The sequence below is a fragment of the Phascolarctos cinereus genome, unplaced genomic scaffold, assembly GCF_003287225.1.
Source record: "Phascolarctos cinereus isolate Bilbo 61053 unplaced genomic scaffold, phaCin_HiC Scaffold_1;HRSCAF=81, whole genome shotgun sequence".
Classification (NCBI taxonomy): domain Eukaryota; kingdom Metazoa; phylum Chordata; class Mammalia; order Diprotodontia; family Phascolarctidae; genus Phascolarctos; species Phascolarctos cinereus.
This window is the reverse complement of record NW_027555514.1, coordinates 262325399-262341260: the sequence shown is the minus strand read 5'-3', so window position 1 is coordinate 262341260 and position 15862 is coordinate 262325399. Positions and strand designations below refer to the sequence as shown.

Sequence of the window (15862 nt, the reverse complement as noted above, 5' to 3'; positions counted from 1 at the left end):
TCAGAGTCAGCTTTAAGTGGGTCAAGTTGATCCTCAGTAACTACATTCTCTTGTCTTTATCCTGGATACTAATTTGGACCTTTGCTAACAAGGCAATGACCAGACTCTACCAGTTTGCTGTTGCTTTGTTGAGTTGTTTTTCAGTCATGTGATCACATTTGGGGTTTTCCTTGGCAAAGTTACTGGAGTGGTTTGCCATTTTGTTCTCCAGTTCACTTTACAGGGTTAAGTGACTTGTCCAAGGTTACCCAGCTAGTAAGTTATCTGAGGGTGGAGCTGACTCCAGGCCTGGCCCTTTATCCATGGCGCCACCTAACTGCCCAACTGTACGCACCTGATCCTAAAATGACTTACTTCTATGTTTGTAACTAAGTCATTTCTTATCTGCTAACATAGTCAATTTCATGTTTTGTTTTCTGATGTTTGGTGCCTGCCATTCAGGACAGCCTGCTACCAAGTTACAGAGTAGTTAATATAATGATGTGTTCTGATGTCTTAATACCAAATCAACATTGTTCACTGTCCTCTCCCAACTGTGACCAATGATGTTTGCCCTGAAATTACTTAGCATCCAGGTATGTATATAGACTTAGTCTGGAGGATGTGATGTTCATAATAGCTCTCACGGACTGGTCCTTTCTCTATGCTCACACAGCAGCCTGATGGGTGCCCCCTCTCCAGGCCATCCTACATCCTGAAGCAGCATTCACAGATCCTTTCTTAATTAGCTCCAGTGACTCCCTAATGTTCTTGGATCAACATCAGCTTTTACGTTTACTTTTTAGAGCCCTTTACCTCTAAGTCCCAACCTATAATTCCAGCATCATTTTACTATGATCTAGCTAAATTGGCCTTCTCTCTGTTGCCTTCATGCTGGTTGCTTCTCCCCACATGCCTGGAATACTCTCCACCCCTCACCTTCCACTTCACAGAATCCCCCTCCCTCTTCCTTCAAAGCAAAGTTGAAGTATGAAACCTTTGAGGATCCCCTTGACTGGTTGTGCCCAATGTCTCAGACTATCTTGAATGAACTATTTTGTTTTTAGTCTGTATGTGATTATATAAGTGGTCACTAGGTGGTATAGCAGGTAGAGAGCTGAACCCAGAGTCAGGAAAACCTATCTTTATGAGTTCAAATCTGACCTCAGACACTTACTAGCTAGGTGACCCTTGGCAAGTCACTTAACTCTTTTTGCGTTAGTTTCCTCATCTGTCAAATGAGCTGGAGAAGGAAATGGAAAAAGGTTCCAGTATCTTTGTCAAGAAATTCCCAAAAGGGGTTCCACAGTCAGACATGACTGAAATGAGTGAACATGCTTATATATAAGTATTTCTGTACATTATGCAAGTAGGCAAATTTTCATTTGTGTTCCCAGTGCCTATTACAAAGTAAATACCTGTTGATTCTCTACTATTTATCAGTTTGAGGAACTAAATTTTAAGAACGACATTTGCAAAAAAGTACAACCAGTATGCTAGGAGAACTGAGCCATGGATCTCCAAAGATGGGATGAAGGAAATAGAGAAATGAAGACTTTGGGGGCAGCACAGTGCAATGGGCAGCATGTGGTTAACAAGGTTACTGACTTCATCTATTTGAAGGGTTCTCAGGTGGAGATATTAAACTGTGTCAGAAAGAAAATAATGGGTATAAGTTGCCAAGATTTAAGTAAAACTTTCCTACAAATAGAAATACAAATAATACAAATAGGAAGTGATATGGGTTGTCCACTTACGAAAAGTCTTTACCTAGATGCTGGTTGATCACTTCTTTGGAAGTTATAGAGGGGATTTCCATTTCAGTACAGATTATTCTGAAGTCCCTCAAATGCTGAGCTTCTATGATTAAATCATTAACCCGTGCTCGACTACTTAACTCATTATACCTGCCCTGCCTTCCTCAAAGGGGCTGTTAGAACAGCTAATTAAGTTCTGAGACATTTATAGATGGCAGGACTCTAGACAAAACAAATAACTGTATCACTGGTTTGAATTTCAACTTACTCTGGCCAACTAATGGCATTGCACTCTCCAGGATGAAGTATAGAGTAAAGCATCAGGTTTAACAGATTTCATTCATATAAAAGAGGTCAGACAACCTAGTATAGGCCCTCAAAATGGATATATTATTTGACTTGCACACTGCCCCCCCCCCCATAACCACACTCCTATACCCACAGGAAAGAGTCTGAATTCTTGAATTCCCTCTAACTGTAGGGACTAGTATTTTAAATGTGTATTGCATAGGACCAAGACTTTAAAGTATCAGTGTAAATAAGAGTTGATCCTAGCTTTTAGAAGAGGTAGAATTAGAGATGAATGCAATATTCACTTATGATATCTGACATTTGATTAACCAACTACAATGATAAAAACCTGATAGAAAAATGGTTACATTTTTCACTTATACTTTCAGTTTTTTTATGCTTTTCCCCAAAACAAAACCTACCAAGTTCAAATTACGATTTTCTTACAATTTACTAACGTCCTTTAAGACTGGGGAATCTGGGCTGCAGTCTCATTTATATGGCATAAACAAACACACTCATTTAGAAATTATTCACAAACCACACAGTTGTACTCCTGTTTAGTAGTGTCAAGTATGGTCCCTACTTCAGCCCTAACACGCAAGCTTCTAGAATCTTGTAGCAAAAACTGACATCTGTGTAAACAAGCATAGAATAATTCAAGGGCTGAACATCAGTGTCTTTCCAGATTAGGAAAAGGAATCCTGAGGTAGTGAAATTGTTACTGTCCCCTTTTGTAGACAAAGGTTTTTGGGAAAGCATGTTAAGTCTCGTACAAATTCACTTTATTTTCTGAATAAAAATTTTTAAACCTTAGTTATATCTTTACTAGATATCCTGAGGCTCCTGCAGGAGTAAGTTTACATTTTATTTAAGGTGTATCTCTACCAGAGCCAAACTGCTCTGTGCAGCAGATATCTGAGAAATGTTCAAAGTAATTTCAAGTTTGTCCTACTTCTCAACAACTAGATATTTCAACCCTTTAAAACAAGTATTATTTTACTATGTATTTAGCACAGAAGTAGCATGCTACTAAAATACTAATTAAGCTACATGTCCATCAGAAGAGCATCCTTCTTACAGGGGTAATCCCTTCTACATATAGACCTTTTTGCTTCCAGCCACTCAGAGATCTTGCTCTATTATTCTCTCCTAACTAGCTCCTTTCTCCTAGTCTACGAATTTGCTCAAGTTTTTCTTATGCTAAACAAAAACAGGAAAACTTGAAGTGACTCCTGCTAAGCCTTCAAAAGTATTCTTTTCTGTTTCTCTTCACTATTAAATTTTCCTGCTTCCATTTTACTACCCAGTGTTGTTGCATTCCTTCCCCACTACTCTACTAAAATCTTTCCAGGATTACTTTGTTCTTTCCTTCTTGGACTTCTCTGCAGCATCTCACTATTTACCAACCTTCTTTTTGACAACTTTCTTCTCTCAAGCATTCCATGAGACTCATGAGTGGGCCCTCCGCCTTCTTAAATGTTCTTCATTCTCCTTTTGGACCTTAAAGCATGGGTGACACTTATAGTTCTGTCCACACCTTATACCTTGGCCATCTCCAGGGTCTAAAAGAGGATCTTACTGAATAGTGCCAGCAGCCCTAAGCTTTATTCTTAAAACCTAAATTGAGCAGAAATTGGGTTTTCTGCAAAATTTTCAGATATAAGGTAACTATATAATTAGTTCTGTGATATTTGCAGAAATACTAAAATCAAAAGACATTTAAATATTAAGATAATGTGAATTCATGCTTATAGTATCAATTTTTCTTAATATAGAAAATTATTCTGAACAGCAGTTAGGTTTTCTGCATATAGTTTTCAGACACGTAGGTTCTGTGATATCTGCAGGTATCCCAAAGTGGCATTAAAATATTAAGATAATGTGAACTTATGTTTATCTTATCAAATTTTTTTAATATAGAAAATTATCCTTTCAAGACACTGCCAAACTCTAGGAGTCTTTTTTTTTAAAACAGAATCAGAGCTGGAAGGGACTTCACAGGCCATCTAGTCTAACCTTCTAATTTTACAGATGAGGAAACTGAGGCCCAGGGAGGTAAAGTGGCTTGTTTGACCTCTTTAGAGGATTGTTTAAACCAGGCACAGATTCATCCAGAGACTGATAGTGAAAATGGCAAATCACAACCTATATGCTATGCCTAACAGCTAATATACAGGATATCTGTGCTTTGTGACATTCAAAGTTTTAATGCTGGCAGAGTGGCTGACAGACAAGACTTGTATGCTATGGTTGGTTAAATAATGCGGCCTTTAAAGACACTGCCTAGTTCTTTCTGGGGCAGCTAGATGGCACCATAGTGCATACAGTGCCAGGCCCAGAGTTAGAAGACTCATCTTCCTGAGATCAAATCCAGCCTCAGACACTTACTAGCTGGGCAAGTCACTTAACCCTGATTGCCTCAGTTTCCTCATCTGTCAAATGATCTGGAGAAGGAAATGGCAAACTATTTTGATGTCTGCCAAGAAAACCTCAAATGGGGTCACAGACAGCTGGACACAAAAAGCAACTGAACAAAGTTCTATTACCAGAATGCTAGATACTAAATTTGAAATATTCAGAGTAAGGTGAAAAATCTTAAAAAAAAAAAACCTTTACCTAAAACTATTATACAGACCCCTCACTTTTTTCTTTACTAAAAAGGTAAGTTTCTAGAGGAAAGGGAAGAGACAGAGGGGATTTATTGGAAGGCAGCATGATATAAGTGACATACCCCTGAATTTAGAGTCAGAGAACCTAGGTTCAAATCATGGCTCTAACAATTGCTACCTATGTGACCTTGTACAAGCAACTTTACCTCCCAGCGCCTCAGTTTCCTCATCTGTAAAAGGTTAGACTAGATGGCCTGTGAGGTCCCTTCCAACTCTATGATCCTAAAAAGAAAAGAAAGGCTGCTAGAATTCTGAACTGTCTTGAAAGGATAATTTTCTATATTAAAAAAATTTAATATAAACATAAGCTCACATTATCTTAACATTTAATGCCACTTTGGGAGCCCTGAAAATATCACAGAACTTACATGTCTGAAAACTATATGCGGAAAACCTAACTGCTGTTCAATTTAGGTTCTAAGAATAAAGTTTAGGAATATCAGCACTGTTCAGTAAAATCATTTTGGCCTATATTAAAGCAGGGCACATCTATATTCAACTTTGAAATAAAAATCACAGTGCGGAGAATTAGACTTCATAGTGTTTACTCAATCAGCAGAATAAGCTGGTATCTTGCTTAAAAGAAAATCAATGTTTTAACTAGGGAACTAGCATGTTTTCACGACTTTATCAATCCCCCTCCTCCCTGCCAACTGTCCCATCCTAGAAATCCCAGAGAGTCTATTTATTTTCTCTGCAGATGGTACTTTGTCAAGGAATGTTGAATATTTTTTTTATCCCAAACCAACTCATGGTGCAGTTCTAAAAGACAAAAGCAAAAAATTCAAATCACCGCAAACTGAACCATAGGTCTTAGAAAGGGTCCTTTCCAAAATTCCTGTATGTCCACAGAGGTGGTCACTGTATACAAGTAAAATAATCTCAATTTAAATGGGCTAAAAATTTGTAACCTACTTAGGGTTTTAAAAACAAATGAATACTCAAAGTTCCAGTTCTTAGAATTTCTGAAGCCACTTTAAGCCTGTGATTAATTTTTAATATTTAGTTACCACATAAAAGCTCCCATCTAAAGTGCTTTAATGTTTATAATTTTTTTCCTAAGAACCCTGAGGTAGTAAAGGTATTAGCCCCATTTTAGCTGGGTACAGAGACTCAGAGGCTATGGCTATCCAGCCACAAAGTAGGAGCTGGAAAAAGAATCCAGATACTCCATCAACCCTAAATCTAGTGCTCCTGACCCAGAGTCCTTTATAGTTGGAAGAGACCTTAAAAAGTCAAACTTCTAGCCAGATATATGAATCCCACTCTGTAACAATCTTCGGCAAATGGTGACATACCATTTGTTTACCTTTTGCCAATAATGGGAATTTCAGTACCTTACAAAACTGTCTGCTGTTTATGGAAAAAAATGGTACCAGAACTGAACAGAATAACATGACCAACTCTTCATTCCCAGTTTCCTAATAGAAAAATTGAGCAGTGGATATAAAATTTAGTCTCCATCTGTAATATTTCACAAGGCCAGATGAAATAATATCCAACAATCATTTCCTTGTTCATGTTTTTGTTCATCTGTACACAACACTGGAAAATCCTTTCTTTTTAGAAAGACATCTTACGAGACCCTTTAAAACCATGGTTGCAAAAGTGTGTGCTAAAGCAGTTTCAACTAAGTTGGTGATGAACTGTACACACTAATGGTAACATACATGATTCTCTGTAATGTGCTGAGATTTTTCACAACCAAAATACTGCGCCATGAGCAAAAAAAAAAAAAGGAAAAAAAGGAAAAAAAAAAGGCATGATAATCACTGCCTGAACTGGCATCCATTAAATAGTGCAAGAACCAGAGGTAAGCTTCTAGGAAACTGGGTAGATTTTCTGTGACAGAGGAAGATATAGTATAAGAACTGTACAAAATGAAACTATAGAAATGGATTGGATCCATGAAAAAGGAATACCCACAGACTGCATCATGAATCCACTTCAGTATATTAAGCTGGGACCTTTAAGGGCCATAAGATTGGACCAGTATGCTTATTCAAGAGAAATCTTGCACAAAACAAAGCCAAAGTGTTTTCAAATCTGATCACCTGACAATTAGGGCAAATGTTTTTCCAGTCAAGGTATCATTTATAGCTTAAGTCGATTATTTGCGGTTAAGAAATCTGGTCATAATTTAATTAGCAAGTTATATGCATTTTATTGAATTACTAGCTCGAGTTTCTTGGGTCAAACTTAAAATTTTAAATAATTTGCCTACTCACATAAAAGTTTTAGATGTAAATGTTTTCTCGGCACACTTTAAGAATTATAAAGGCTGATGGAGCCCTGGATGCTGCCATTTCCCAGAAAATAACTAGAATGGTCTTCTACATCTTTTAAAAGCATGTATACTGGGGCAGCTAGGTGATAATGGATAGGGGGGCAATGGATAGAGCCCAGGCCCCAGAGTCAGGAAGACCTGAGTTCAAATCTGGCCTCAGACACTTGACACTTACTAGCTGTGTGACCCTGGCCAAGTTACTTAACTCCATTGCCCAACAAAACAAACAAACAAGAAGCACGTATACAGTTTGAGGATTTGCCTTTTCCCCTTCTCTCCTCTCCACCTCAAAACTGTCATAAGAATTTTAAGAAATAAATTAATTTTGTGATTTGAGATGTTAGGAAGTACACCAAGATATTCCAAGATCAGGATTGGTAGTATGTGGCATTTGGACCACAGGTCATCCTCTAACACATGTGAATAGCCTCTGTAAAAGAGGCTTAACATCTGTTCAAGTTTCTTTTGAAAAAAGAAAATGACTTTTATAAAAAACATTTAACAGTTACTGACAGCAAGTCCCAGAGAGACTATTATATAGACTATATATAAAAAATACATACTACTCTAAGAGTTCAAAAACAATCTGGGTTCAGTCAGCTACTTGCTAATAACCATTATGACCTTGACCAAGCCGTTCTGAGTTCATTCTCATCTGTAAATTGGTGATAGTGACTTACCTGCCTTCTTCAAAGGGTTTCTGGAATAAATGAAAATGTGAAAAAGCCTTGAAAACTAACAGAAATTAGAAACAGAAAACCAATAGAAAATAGAAATAGAATAGACATAGAAATTGTTTCAAGACTGTAAATTCCTCATCTAGAGTCAATGATTATGAGGCGATGGTTAGAACAACCAGAAGTTGAGAGACAAAATAAGAGTAAAGTTGTATTCCAGTAACTATGAATCATTTTATAATTATGGAAATAGTAAAACAGAACACTTGCTTTAATCTGCCCCACGGCATTGCTTCACTAGAAAAATTCAATCTAACTTTCTGGATTTATTTTCCTGCTCATTCCCAATGTCCCTGAGAGACAAAGCTGATAATCTTAATAGTTTATTTACTTGTATAAACACCATTAGTGGTCAGTTTTTTGGTAACTAGTTTTTATACTTGATCAAAACAATTACCTTTAAAGTAATGAGCAGATATTCAGGTTCAAGGTAATCAGAATCTGTTTATTAAAGTATCGTATGGTGTTGATATAAAATGCCAAATGGCTACAATAGTAGGTTCATCTTCCGACTTTCTAAAGGCGGTCATAAAACATGCCAGGATCATTCAAACATACAGTTGACAGCCTAATCCTACACAAACTCTCAACTCTACAACTATTCAAGCCAACTGAAACAATGAATTATTTACTGTAGTTACAGTGTTAATTTTGGTACTCCGAATTTCTATATCTTTCTACAAGAGTTCCAATTCATTTTAGAGAATCAAGTATCTAGGCACCTATCAGTTGAACAGTTGCTACACTGTTTCTTAAATGACCTTTCAGAACACTGGATGAACAAAGTCATGAATTTTCATTAGCAGTGAAAAGTTCAGAGACAGACATTCCCAACTTCAATAGGTATTTTCTATTAAATAAAACTCATCAAATTGGAGACAAAAAGTAAAATTATAATAGTTTAAGAAAGAAAACTTTTCTCTCATTTCCTTGAATCTAAGCCCCTCTCTTTAACTATGAGAATGTTTCTTCTATCCTGTCCCCCACTACATACAACTAGGCATAGGGCATTAAAGATAACTATATATATAAACATCAGGAAAAAGCACTAAGTATGCAGTTGGGAAGCCATGGCTATGAATCATATAAAGAGGAACCAGAGTCTAACTTGAACACTGAGTTCTAAAAGCTAATAGATTATTTAAACAAACAAACAAACCCTAAGAAATGAAAATGCCACTCAATTAATTTCAAAGGAAAAGGTAATTTCAGGTTTAGAATGTATCTTATGATTACATGAAAATAAGACATAGTATTTGTTTTCTTAGGCCACTCCAAGAGGCTATGTGGTATAATGGAAAAGAGCTCTGGTTCCTTCTGGGGGGGAGAAAAGAAAAAGAAAAAAAATCATTTAACTAGTTGGTTCCTCAGTGTTCTCATTTGTGTGTAAGCTATAAGGAAGGATTAAATGTGCATGGAAGCACTTAGCACGCTATATATAGAAGGTAGTGTATCTCTGGTACCTGCACTCCATTTTGTCTGAAACTAAGAGGCAGATTTTTCTTCTCACACATGCACATTTACGTATTAGTAGTGGTTTGACAAAGAAGTCTTGAAAACATCTGACAACTTTACTGCTATAGCTCAACTCCATTTTAGCTCTTGTGGGCTTCCCATCCACATATGGCACAGAAGGTGTACAAAGTCACAAATTTTTTGACATGGTCACTGTACTGTGACTAAACTTATTGATTCTAAGATCTTAGTAGGGAAGTGATGAAAAAAAGCTACTGAAACTTTTTTAAATGCACAGAAAAGAAATTCAGAAGGAAGCACAATTTTCAAAGTATGTATGAATGTAATTTATTATACTTTAAAAAGGCAGGCAGTATGAAATAAGAGTAGGAAAGAGATCCAGTGTTTCATATATAATCCTCTTTATGTTCTGCTCTACGTGGAAATCTCTTTTAAAGTTCAGAATGAAAAATAAAATTTTTCAAAAGAGAATGGACAGAGCAGTGGTAAGGATGCTGCCTGCCAGCTGTAAATGTACGGCACCCAAGGATCCAGTGTACCAGGCAATCTAAGATAACCATTCCAGAATATCCTTTAATAGGTCGAGATCTGAGTTTTAAGAATTGAGGTTCTAAATGAGCTGTCTTCCCTTTTATTTTCCTTGAAAAGATGAAAAATATGTTTAATTTCTAAATGTTCAGGTTGTCTCCACATCCAAAGTACACTTGTCAAGCAGCAGTGGCAAAAGTCCAGACATTTCAGGCATCTGGGGCAGGGTCATTTCACCCTGGTGGACTCTAGCTCTTCCCTCGAAAAATAAGAGGACTGGACTGGGCAACCTCTAAGTATGTGCTCCTATAAGCCTCGTCAGGAGGCAGGATAAGACAAGGTATGCTGGTGTCAGTAAGGCCCGGTTCAAACCCCTCCAAAGACATTACCCCTGAGCTGTGCACAAGTTAATGAACCTCTCCGAGCCTCAAATCTAATTGAAGGGATGAATTATCAGGAGCACTAACCTGGCTGCATTGCGTGACAATCAAAAGGAGAATGTTGGTGCTGTATAAATGCTGAATAGATGCCAAACATCATGGGATACTTATTAGCTTGAATGCTTTAACCAAGAGACTGGTTACAAAAAATTGGCCATTAAAGACTACTACAAGTTACACAAGTATTCTGTTTAAAAAGAGTTGATGTTATATTTCTTAAAAACAAGAATGCTATATATAAAACAGTCAAAATGTCATTGTACTTCTAGAAAATATTTTACATCATACCCACAGTAACATACTAAGACTTTGCTGGCTTGTAACTTTCAATCTAGGAAATGAAGACAGAAGCTGATGGAAAATGTGTCAGCCCTCATCAAGACCAATGAATCTGTGTCTTCATGAACAATTTGGTAGGAACCACATGAATGATTTGAGCTAGTTTCTAGAAGGACTGATTGGTAGCCAAAATCAGATTTTAGGAGTCATACTCAAAGACCAAAGGAAAAGAAGAGTATAGTAAGGAAGGGAAGAAATTTAATCCTAACTAGAAAAACAATTATTATAACAAGCAGTTCCAGCAGTTCAAACATATTTAGATGTAAGATTACTCCCCAAAACCCTTTTAACTGCTTCACTTAAGAGCTAAGGATTTGAAAAACATCCAAAAATGTTTCACATGAAGAAATTTTCTCCTATAAAACACCCAATGTCATTTTTTTAATGGAAATCCTTTTGAAGTGTGCCCCCCAACACATTTTAAAAAATAGTATAATAAACACAATTTATCATTTTATTGTTGACTCTGAGTCATCAGCTGTAATGTTTAAGACTGAGTTATATGGGACTTTTTATCCCTATAGGAAACGGATCAGAATTAGGTCTAATACCTGCCTTTTTACAGTTTATACTTCCCTCAGTTGCTTTTCTACCCAATTTTTTCTGATCTGTATAACCCCAAACTGCCAGAATTACATAAAGTACAACCAGGCCAATCAAATATAAGCACTATATATAACATGAGACCTTCTGAAGTCTAGCTTGCCTTCTCAGGTTTCCTTTGCTTAATTTTTGATTATATCCTGAGTAAGTGAAAGCTTATTGACTAGGTAAAGTTGTGGTATTCACTTCAATAACTTTCACTCTAATTATATCCATGAAATGTTAGTAGGAAGTTATGATGAAAGACAAAAACAAATTCCAAGTCCTAAGTGAAATTATCTGCATTATTGTTTTATTGTGGCACAGGATTTAGTCTGAGTTATTTGTTAAAAGTTCTGGTAGTTTCCAAATCAAACTGGACAGATAGGCCCAATGACAAAGTCAGTTATTAGACAACCAGTCTAGATAATTTGAGAATTTTTAGGCCAATGCTCAAAGACTAAGTTTGGGAAATTATTTAATTGGCATGGGGTGAGGGAGTGCCAGCAGTTATAAAATCATGGATTCTTATAGTTTCAATTAACACAGCCATTTACAAAAAAAACTTACAGGTTAACCGTCTTTCTGTTCTCCACAGGATTATGGTTTCCAATAATTAACTTTTATGTATAAATCAGGATAGCATAAGCAAAGAGTGTATGAAATTGAAACTGTCAGCATGATAGGGGAAAAAAATGAATGGAACCTGCTATGAGCTGAGCAGGGAGTTAGGTGCCGTTATCTTCTACAACTGAGGGAAAGTGTGGAACATCATAAGCAAAAGCATAGTAAAAAAAAAAACATTAAGATTAATGTTAAATATAAGAATTCTGCATGGTAAAGATAACCCAAAGTAACAATGATTTTTTGCTCTTGTTTTCTGCAAGTTAGAGAATTCACCAAAATGAATGCGTAACAGGCTTTTTTCAGATCTCAGTAAGCTAAGTCACTATGACCAAAAATCCCCATATCTTCTACCTGTTGTCCAGTCATGTCTGATTCTTCATGATCCCATTTGGGGCTTTCTTGCCATTTCCTTCTCCAGCTCATTTGACAGACAAGAAAACTGAGGCAGACACAGTTCAGTGACTTCCCCAGGGGTGGTCACACACAGCCAGTTTCTGAGGCCAGATCTGCACTCAAAGTTGAGTCTTCCTGACTCCAGCCAGGTACTCTACCCACTAGCTGCCTCATTTTTTACATATAAATGGTCAACTGCACACTTCCCCTCGCCCTAACCCAACCCCCCCATACCACCCCCCCTCCAAGGACTTGCTCTGCATAGCAACCAAGTCTTCCTGAGCCACTGGTACCACCTGCTGGCTGCCACTGAGAACTGATTCTACCAACCCTTCCAAGACCTACCCCCCCCCCAGTTCATAACTTTCTTCCCCTGTTTACAACTCTGTTAGTTCCACCTTGGGAAACTTCTCACAGGGAATTTCAGGGAAGTTCCTTCTATGGGCCAAATAGGCAAGCCTAATCAGTCATCTCCCAACTAGTATTACTAGCTTACTTTTACACAGCCCCTAAGATTTACACAGCACATTACCTTCAAAATAAATAATAAAACTGAGAGTGAAGTTTAATTAGCAATAGCACGACGTTATGAGTACTATAGATTTTCGTGGGTCAGGTCAGACAAGTCTTTCAATAAGGAAACATTCTGTAAACATAATCGAAACAAATGAAAAATTAACTTTTGGAGTAAACAGAGGACACTTCCTGCACCTGATTATGTACTCTACACACAGGGAGGTTACAGGAGATTTTTTTAAAAAGCTACAGATGATGTAATGATAGAGAAATTGCATTTATCTGCTATCTTTCCCTACCTCTACGAACATCCCATCCCACACAAGTGCACAAATTCAGACTCCTTATAAGGTGTTCTTGGACACCTTATACAGTCCCCTACTAGGTTCAGGATTTTTTCCACTTGCCAATTAACTACACTCTGTTTCATCAACTTGTCAGAGATTGAGAATGTTCTTTAGTGTCTAAAATTGTACTGCAATGTCAGCCTGGATGTCATGATTAAGATGTGATTTTACCTGTAAACAGTTAACATCTCACACAAAGATTACAGAATTCACCTTCAACTACCTAGCACACAACACAGAAGTAGGAAAGCGGCAAAGGCCTTAGAATATCTGAAATAGATGTCAACTCAAAACCTTCTATCCTGGCTCCCTGGTCTGCAAACCTACCACATATTAGAAACTCTGCCTCCTTCCAAGTTCTTCCCCCACCCCAACTCTGGTTCTCAGTTTGTAGCTTAGAGTCTAACTAAGAACTTTGACAACACCAAGAAATGCTAATCCCTGACACTGAAGGAGATGAAAGAAAAGAACTCAAAACGGCAGAACCGTCTTGGGCCTCTTATTATTGAGATAAAGAGCCCTACGAAATTTAATTGCTTTCGAAAATACATATATAAACATATGTTTAAAATGTTTGCTTCTTAAGAATAATCCTCATTTATCTGGAAAACTCTTGGGGCTGAAGAAATGAAAGGCTTTTCTTATTACGATTTTTACTCTTTTCTAAGTAAGCACTTTTACTCTTAGCAGTATTTTAAATAATTAGAATTCATCAAAATCTTCTATAATGTAGAAGTTTCTTAACACTGGAGTAGAGCCTTTGAAAAATTTATTGTAACAATTTTAACCACCTGAGAGTTTATGTTCTAAGTTGCATTGAGATGCATTTCTAAAGCTCTTTTTTGGGCTAAAAGGTATAGTTAACATCTCTCTTTTTAAACCAGACATTAAGGAAAGCAGAAATCTTTCCTCTCAGAATACTACTTCATAACTTTTGTACCTAGGATTACAGAAATTTCCATCAGGCTTTCTATAGACTAAAGTTTTAGCAAAACTTAGTTTTTCTAGTAATCTTTTCCCACACAAATTATTTTATCTCTAGAATCCTTTAGCACACTGAGAACATTGTTCTTCTTGAAAAGGACAACCAATAAAATCTCAGGTATTTCTGAAAATAAAATAAACTCTACAAAAATAAACTCACTAATTCTTAGGTGTTTCTGAAACGAAACTCAGGTAATAGACTCACTCAAGTACCACCATAGAGTAACGTGGTTACTATAGCAAAGGCAATAACTACCATAATCGTGCACTTAGTATGACTCCTTATTGTGGCACTCTGGATAAAACGGCTAGTAAAAAACCCCAAACCCTAAGAATCCAGAGGCTTAAGCGAATTTGTATCACTACAAACCAGAATAAGTGTTCATGATTTTTAGGTTTCTCAAAACAGTTGTTCTCGGCTCCTGACAGTACGGAACAGTGTGGCATTTTAAACTGGAAAGAAACGTCGGTTCGCAAGAGCCAGCACCATCTCCCCAGCCCAACAAACACCCATACAAAACATTTAGGGCGCTATCTGGCAGCTCCCCTCCCCCCTGTCCTCTATCCACCTTGCGATTACAGTCTTTCAGCACTCATCTTCCCCACCAAATCACAAATGGTCGCGATCAAATGGGAAGGAAGTTGCTCGTGGGAGGCGGTGCACGACGTTTGTCAAAACTATAATCGACAATTAAAAAAAATAAAAGCAGCCCCCCGCCGCCTGGTGAGCGCCCCCAACGAGCTAATTTCACTGTGTCCATAACCTAGAACTGGAGGCATCTCGGAAAGGGAACGCGCGGGGTGGGGGCGGGGGCGTGGGGAAGACAAAGGACGCGGCTCACACACCTCCACGGAGCCCATTTACACATAAAATGCGGACAACGCCATGCACCGCCCGCGCGCACGCGGCTCGGCGGTGGGGGGGGGGTCTGTCCCCGGAGTTGGGGGATGAGGCCGGGATTTCCGCCAGCCCCGGGAGGGTCGGCGGGGTGCAGGGCGACCCTTCCTAACGGGTCCCTTTGTTCCCTCCCCCCGCACGAGGCCCGGGCCGCCCGGCGGGGGACGGGGGCGCGCCCACCTCGTCCTCCTGCTCGCTGCGGAAGCACAGGCAGGCCGCCCGCTTCTTGAAGCCCTCGCGGTCGTAGGTCCTCGTCTGGTTCGGCTTGAACTTCATCATAGAGGCGGATTCCTCCTCCTTCTCCTCCCGCCGGGGCTCGGCCGCCGCCAACCCGTCCGAAGGCGCGGGGAAGGATGCGAGGGAAAGAGGGAGGAGGGAGGAAGGAAGAGATGGAGGGAAGAGGGGGGAAGGAGCGAGCGTCCGAGGGCCGGAGCCGAGGCCGGGGCCGAGGGGACGAGCGAGCGAGAGGCTGCTCCGGAGGCACTAGAGCCCGCGGGCCGGGGAGGCTGCGCCGCTGCTGCCGGAGAAGCCGCGCCTCGCCATGGAGCCCGCCCGCCGGCCGCCTCGTCTCTCCGTCCCACCGGCCGTCCGACGCTCGCCGCTCGCCGCCTCCAGGCACTCGAGTCAGGCGCCTCGTGACCACCGCGGACGGTTGGCAGCTCGCGCCGCGGCTCCTCCCTCGCGGCGGCGGCGGCGGCGGCGCTGGCACTGCGGGCGGACGGCTCGCGCTCGCTCTTTCCCTGCGCTCGCGCCTCGCTCTCGCTCTCGCGCTGGCTCCTCCGCCGAGGCTTCTCGCGCTCGTTCACTCTCCCTCTGCCTCCGCCCCGCCCCCTTACGCCCGCCGCCACGCCCCTGCCTTCCCGTCTCGGGCGCGAGACTCCTCCTCGCGTGCACGGGATTGGCCCGGATGCCGAAACCGCGCTCCTCCCCCCTCCTAAACCGAACCTCGCCTTCCCTAGGCGCGAGGCGACCTAACTAGGTCCCGCCTTCTCCCCCCCCTTTTTTTATT

The 15862-nt window shown here is 39.7% G+C and overlaps 1 protein-coding gene across 2 annotated transcripts in view; it reads right to left on the bottom strand.

The window, feature by feature from the left end:
• The window catches only part of NUDT4 (nudix hydrolase 4), a 28005-nt gene extending 12783 nt beyond the window's left edge, over positions 1–15222 (bottom strand). For both annotated transcript variants that reach the window (XM_021006427.2, XM_021006428.2), the window contains exon 1: positions 15034–15222. In XM_021006427.2, the coding sequence (XP_020862086.1) occupies positions 15034–15132 (99 nt within the window). In that variant the 5' untranslated portion in view covers positions 15133–15222. The remainder of the gene's footprint in view (positions 1–15033) is intronic.
• Positions 15223–15862: the final 640 nt, after the last annotated feature.